The 7619-nt window shown below is 34.2% G+C and overlaps 1 protein-coding gene across 1 annotated transcript; it reads right to left on the bottom strand.

The window, feature by feature from the left end:
* Positions 6402-7613, bottom strand: LOC104710193 (basic blue protein-like). The gene is made up of 2 exons (XM_010426753.2): positions 7381-7613; positions 6402-6766 (listed from the first exon to the last, which is right to left on the bottom strand). Exons 1-2 carry the CDS (start codon positions 7571-7573, stop codon positions 6567-6569), a joined length of 393 nt encoding a protein of 130 aa, XP_010425055.1. The 5' UTR covers positions 7574-7613; the 3' UTR covers positions 6402-6566.

Raw genomic sequence — 7619 nt, forward strand, 5'->3', positions numbered from 1 at the left:
AAAAAAAATTGACTAAACCCCAGACACTTGCCTTGTTAATCCCCCACAAATTTTCGAAAACACTTATAAACTAAATCGGGTCGTATATTTATTGCTGTTTTCTAAAGAGTTCCATCCTCTGCCCCATAGGAAAAAAAAAGCAACACTATTTATGTATGGTCTACTTAGCATGCTTATCAAAGAAAAAGGAAGAAAATAATGAATAGTGGTGAGTCCACATTTTATTAACAAGCATTTAAACGAAATATTTACGTAACAAAAAGAAATATACATAGAGCAGAGAGCTTATGTGTATTGTGACAAAGAAAAATATACAGTATAATTTTCTTTTGTTTATCATATAGCCATTGTTTTTATTTCTTAAGTACTCTAATTATTTCAAAAATGTAGCCAGTGGGACATTATATATCTTGGGATATAATTACGTTCTACTATTCTATTGGTTTGATGAGGGAGTGGTCCAGTGAAGATGGTGGCAAGATTAGTGAGTAAAAATGACTACTTAAGAGACTATTAAAAAAGCTTAATCCATATATATTGAAATGATTGGTTATGTAACAGAACTAGTGTTAAGTGGGAATAGGTGGGTTTTGTTGTTGGAGGAATGGCCCAATTTCCAAAAGAGATTTATAGTTTTTTATCTTTTACTATTGCATAGTATTATATAAATGCTTGATAGAATGAAAGATGTGTGTGTGCTCTTTCTTTTTCTACTTTCATCTTCTTTAACATGATCTCATCATGCCAAGCAGAGCGGCCTTTGCTCCAATCATTTTGACCCGCGTGTCATCGTGTTCCATTGTGTTCCCACTTCAGCTCTCGCCACGTTGCACAACATAATTTAGAGAAACTTAACGATATTATTAACTTTTTGATAAATGGATTTGAATGTCCATAAATTAAAACTATGAGAAAAACGTTTTTATACCGCAATTAGTGTCCTAAATACAACACAACTGCTTTATGTTATGATTGTTTTCTAGGGGGTTGATGAGAAATAAGAGAATTACGAGATATATTATCGGTGTTATCAATGTATGTCTATACTATATGTGTTAACATAAATTTATTTTTTCTTTGACATCATATTTAACAGAATTTGTAGCATTTTTTGGGTTAAATTTTAGTGGATCTAATTGTGAAAGGCCTATTAAAAATCTGCTAGTTTGTAACTTTCTTTTTCAACAATATGTATTTTATGGGACTTGAATTCGGGTTATAAAATAACGAGAATACCAATAGAAACCAACATGTCATGCCGTGGTCCTGTGATAATATATTGAAAACTAATCACATTATGTTGAATTTTATTTATTATTGAAAGCATATAAGGTATTGGATAATTAGAAAAAAACCTAATTTTCTCTCCCAAGCTAAACTATCGAAGTGCCGCCACCCCCAAATTTCTCCGACGCCGGTGGGGCTTTTGCTCGCCGGCGTCAGGGCATCTCGACCGTAGATCTCTTTCTCTGCTTTCGTTGCTCCTTTAGATCTCTTGTGCAATTTCTTTTTCCCCTTTTGAGTCCTTTTTTAAAACCTTCGCATACCCGATTCACCCAACCACACCCAGGTAGAGGTTCGCACATCATCGAATACAGAGGTCGGAGGAGAATAACAAACTCCCCTATCTGTAACCCCGACCAAGCCTCTTTACCAGCGGATTTCAAGTCCCGATGCTTCTCTAATTCTCGATCCGGAATGGTCCTTGTCCCTACAGTACCCTCTACTACAACGTCACCCGAGCCTTGGCAGGCAGAGACAGAGACGGCGTCTGGTGTGGATATCTACAGAGACTTGCGTTTTCTCCGATTTTGGACTGCTGCCTTGAATCCAAGTCACAGCCGGAGCTCGACAGACCTATTTTTGCTACTGGACTACTGACGCTTTTACAAGATTTTGCCCAACCTCCAAAAGCCCAGGTTCTCGTTTTCAAATCCCCTGTCATCCTATCGACATTGCTTAGTCTATTTGTTTACCCTCGATGTCCGAAGACTGCATCAGAGAACTCACTTAGCTAGGTTGTCTGGGATATTCAAAGGATTAGCTAGAACTAACGTACTTGCAAAGCTTGTAACTTTGTCTGTTGGATTCAAAACCTGGTTTTACCAAGCTTTACTTAAACCCCCGAACCCTTTCCCCTGTATGAAGCTCAGGTCACTTGTCCCTTTGTCCGTGTCTCGCTTTTTAAACATCTTGTGTGAAATTCTTGATCACCATTTTCATGGCAGAGAGGATCCACCTGGTTTGTTGCGGCTTTACACATCTATTTTGCACCTGCTAGTAGCTTCTTTGGCGAGCCTTACCGCTCCCATTAACTTGCAACCATCGTCCCGTTTGAAGCCCAGGTTTGTGTTTTATCCTTCAGTGCAGCACCGTAGATGTAATCTGTGTGGAATTCTTGATCACCATTGTCATGGCAGAGAGGATCCACCTTTTATATTACGACTTCACTTTCTCTGTTTGAGTACCCTGGTTCTAGCTTCACTTGTGAACTCTTTATCTCCTAAGTTCTTGAAGTCCCGTGGCAATATGACCCCATCTCCAGGGAGTGGGTGTTACCAATACAACTTCCAGAGCTTTACACAGAATCCAGTCACATCTTTTACCTCTCCTTTTACCCTAAATCAGAGTACCCTCAACCCTGCTCGACCTCCTGACAAAGCTAACCTTCGGGTAGACATCCTCATTCCGGTGAGTATCTCAGCTTTGGCTTTTTCAACGCCACTTGGTCTTCGATACAAGACAGTGGTCACCTCTTCTTCCATCGACTTGTTCTTGGAAGATGCATCGTTATTGCTTGAACTCACAGGATCCAAAACCCTTGCAAGGTTTTGGCTCATAGCTCTCAAGACTACAATCTCGATTACATCTATCTACCTCTATCTCTTTATTGTCTTGGCTTTGGGGATTGCCTCTCTATGTTGTCTCTTAAACTCTGTTTTTTACTTTGTATTATGTTCTGTTTTAATAGAATGAAACATATGTTTTGTCCAAAAAAAAAAAATAATAAGGTATTGGATAATTATGAAGTTCCACTAATCCATATTATTATGTAGCTGAAAAAATCAAATATTGCGTGAGAAACGTGTGAAACTTTATAAGAAGTTCAAAAGTTTTCAAAATACAAAAAAATACGGTGGCTAGATAATGATGATCATAGCCCAAAAAAATCACTCTATACTAGGATTTATGTGTTGAATTAGGTATTGTTTTTTTTTGGTTGGGCAAACAATTAGGTATAGTTTATTAGACATTTAATTGGATAACTGTTGACAGAAAGAACAAAATAATTGGATAACCCAAATCATATGGTTATTTGAAATTGACATAAATGGAGCCATTTTAAACCCACCGGTTCGGAAACGAGGGATTTGCTTGTTCGCAAGTTGAGTATAGAGATAGATAGAGAGAGTTGCATTTAAATCAGTATGTAAATCGTTTAATGTTTTAATATGGACAAATGCTAAAGCAGAAAAGGTTTTCTAGAAGAAATTAACTATACTTTTATTGTCCACTGTACTTTCTAATAAAATTTGATATCTTTTGACTAAATATATTAAATGGAAATTTTATATACACTTTTATCTACTACAGAAGGTATGCTCTAGATTTTTGGGTATTAGGCCGCTCCCCTTATCATCATTAGTTCTGTCTTTTATTTTTTTTCGAACCCATTCATTGTACAAAGTTAACCAAATTAAAGCATCAAATCCGTTAATAAATTTTACATATTAGAAAGAAGACACTTTTATTCAATTTTAAAAATTTAGTGATAAACTATTCATAAACAAAGCAAAACTATCATGCTAACAAGTTTTTCTTCTCAGGAAAAGCAATAAGAAAAATCTAAAATTTGCCCCACGTGTGCAAAGAAAAGAATTTGATCATTCTTAGAATCTGGATTAAAAATGTCAAAATGGATTTGTAGATGTTGAATTGCTTGGGATTCCTACAACCGTGTGGGCGCCTCACTTTAGAAACTTGAACCCGACTTTTCTAAAACCCTAAACCTTCTTTTTTGCTTTCTTTCGTATATTTTTCTAATCTTTTTAGCTTATTTTGGCTTTTAAAATGTTTCTTCATGCACGCTCTCCCTACGACCCCAAGCTTCTAGGAATCCGATGCTTATCTTTCTCTCAGCCCCTTGCTTAATGAAATTTAGTTTTGGTTAATTGGGCCTAAATTATAATTACATCCAACAATAATATTTGGCTATGATCCAAGGGATGAAGAGAATGTGTGTTGAAGGCTATGGATTTTAATAAATTAGATATCAATTATAGAATTATTCTTTATTTAAAAATAAAATTAGCAAAAATTCAGCATTTTTAAGATATCTTTCATACTACATTTTTATCAAAAAGATATAATATAGAAACTTGTCGGATTAAGAACGGAAATGAACAGGATAAGTAATATTTTGGTTGTCAGTTTGACCACTTGACCAGAGAGATTTTTTTGTTGTTGAATTAAGATACGCATATAACCAATGATTTGTGCCAATAATTAAGTGTGGAAATCTAAAACACGATAGTAGTTTATAAAAATATGAACATATATTACTTGCTATTGAAAATTCACATTTACTTTTTTCTTTTTGCTATGAAAAAAGAAATTCACAATTACTTGCATGCATTTGACTTGCGTACGTACGAATATATATTATATGTACGGTACCGCACGTCACACTTATATGTATACGTATAAAAACAGATTATATATCATATAATAAAGTTAAGTTAAAGTATATATACGTACCTACGTACGCAATGTGGCCATGCATGTGGCTTAAAGGTTTAAACCATGATATAATTCTGCAAGCATGTCGTCTTTATCGAAAGTGGAGAGATCTCTCCCTCTCTCTCTTTCTTTACAGTTACAATTTGTTAAATCAATCTTCCATCATTTTTTCTTTCTTTTTGATAAGATCCCACCGCCCATCCACTCTATATACACATGCATGTATGTGCGTATAGGTCAATACGTGTGTGTGTGTATACGCAGTACTCGTAATTGTAGTCCACTAATGTTTAACATTTTACGCAAAAGAACTAGCAGCAAGTTGATATTGACTTCATCAATCACAAACACAATTATGGTTATTTGGTTATCAACTTATTATATATAAGTGTTTTGGATTTCACTTCATAATCTGTTAGGAGTTGCAAAGATATTACAATGATTATATGTCAAACTCTTTTGGATTTTTCATTTGTGGATAGGTACAAACTTTTGTCGGTACAAACTTTTGTCGGTAAAGGTTTTATTTTGGTTTTGTGAAATCAGATAGAACAGAAAGATTGAAATAAATTGTAGTTCATTATATTCTATTATAGTTTGAACAACTAAAGAAGAAGAATAATGGTCAAAGTCATGGGAACGGAGAAGACTGTCTCAGATTTGGTGAGAATGTGTCAGACATCAAAGCAAAGGCTCAACTACTAATAAGCTCTATGTTTTTTTTTAAATATTAACCTATGACCTACCTAACCTATTTACTTCTTCTACACACATTAACACATAACTATATAGTATTCAGTATCTACCATTAATTCTATATCATATTGGAATCCAATGAAGGTTAACGTCATCTTTATATGGTTCAAAACTTCAAATCAAACTTGATAAATATGAACAACATTGCATATAACGAACGATCTGAATTTAATTTAGGGTTGGAATGATAATAACCGGATTAGTGTTTTATTTATATAAGCCAGATAACAATTTACGTTACAAGTTAAATCGAAATGCAAATCATTAATAAATTTGTATTTAATTAAATCGATAATCAGAATTGTATTCATATGTGTAGAATAATGTCAAAAGTTAATTAAAATAATCCTTAATAGTAATATAGTATATTATTTTTCAGTGTGAGGTAGGGAGGCAGTACTCATTTGATATGCAGAGGCCAGAGGGCGTGACCCGAATCTTGAATGGTGTGTGTGTTGGAGTAGGACCAAAACGGTAACATAACTGTTATTTTATAATATCTCCTTTTTGTTTTTATTTAAATTTAGCTGTCACATTATTGTCTGATTATAATCATATACGACAATATCATTATTAGTCCCAGACTCTCGCAGGGAAATATAAATTCATATGAAAATATGTACTTATAGTATATATAAAAAAAGAGATATATCCTTCTCTTTCTTAAAAAAAATAAAATAAAAATAAAAACCCTCAAAACAGTTAACTAGCTCAGTTAAGGGGCTAGTGAGCAATTGTAATGTTTGGGCTTCTGCCATCACTTTAAGCCCAAAATAAAGTTATATCAATATGAACTTGTTCTAGATTAAGATTTTATATCAGGCTTATGGTTGGCACTTGGAAACTTCATTCTTTTTGAAAGAGGACTGTTTTGATACTGCATATTGCATAAAATAGAGGATCACTAATTAAATCGACGACTCTGGTTCTCAACAGAGAACGCACCGGATATTTTTCAGAAAACATATCAAAAGAAATACATTATAACACGAACTTTATTGCATACTTAATATTTTTGTTAAGAACATAACATGCATGTGATCAAACTAGTTTGATTGCTCGATGATCGATCAAACCGCGGTGACTGCGATTTTCATATTGCTTTCGCAATGGTTTGGAAAATTGCAGATGAAGAAGTTTTGTCCTCTAGACAAAGTTATACGATCTTTGCCTGAAGTGTAAGTTCTCGCACCTGCCGGGGTTTTGCAGCTGTTGTAACTTCCACTGTCTACCTTCACTACGTTGTGCACACTCGGATTATAGTTAAACACTGCAACACATTTAGGCAATAAATTTTAAAGTTAAATCATAGAATTAACTTCTTTAACCGCTCTCTTTCATATTATTTACACTATGATATCTAAACTAGCTAGTTGTAACTGTATTAGGAATTTTCGTTACAAAAGTCAAATTTAAAAATACGATTTTGTATGTGCATGACCAAAAGGGTTATTTAGCTTGTTTAAATGGCTGTATCATGTGAGTTTAAAAATATAAAAAGTACATACACTTCTTAATTCTATAGGTTAACCACGATAATAGTGTTCATTAACCATATCAAAACTTTAAGAAAAAAAATCTTAATGTTCCACTAATTTAAACAAATTAAGTAAAAGACATCATAGGCTGTCTATTCACTCGCTTTTTAGAATATTGAGTCTAATTAATTATACTATAAATTTATATGCTAAACACTTCTATTTCAACCTTAAAACATACATAATGAACTTTAAGGATGAATAGCCATTAATTTGTCGTGTACACAAAAGCACACCTTGTCTAACAAACTAATTATAAAACCCATGAAGATTAGAAAACTTAATTTCTTGCATATGAGTAACAGAGTAATAAGTGAAGCTTGATTAAAAAGGATGTGAAGTATACCGAGAACGTCACCGGCTCTAAAGTTTTTGCCTTTAGGCCAACCCACAGCGTTAAAGGTCCAGACACCAGAGTCACCGACCGTGTACGTCGCAGCTTGAGCGTAGTCAGCATGAAGCAACAACACTGACACAGCCATAAGAACCACGATAGCTCCAACGGACCATGATGCACTGCCTCTTCCCTTGGCGGCCATATTGATCGATCTTTGGCGAAAGTTCAGAAAGAGAGAGATCTAGAGA

The sequence above is a fragment of the Camelina sativa genome, chromosome 9 (genome assembly GCF_000633955.1).
Source record: "Camelina sativa cultivar DH55 chromosome 9, Cs, whole genome shotgun sequence".
In the NCBI taxonomy this organism is placed as follows: Eukaryota; Viridiplantae; Streptophyta; class Magnoliopsida; order Brassicales; family Brassicaceae; genus Camelina; species Camelina sativa.

Coding starts and splice junctions, on each gene's coding strand:
- LOC104710193 (XM_010426753.2), bottom strand. CDS start 7,573: ATGGCCGCCAAGGGAAGAGGCAGTGCATCATGGTCCGTTGGAGCTATC. Junction 6,767..7,380: donor TAGAGCCGGTGACGTTCTCG/GTATACTTCACA, acceptor AATGTGTTGCAG/TGTTTAACTATAATCCGAGT.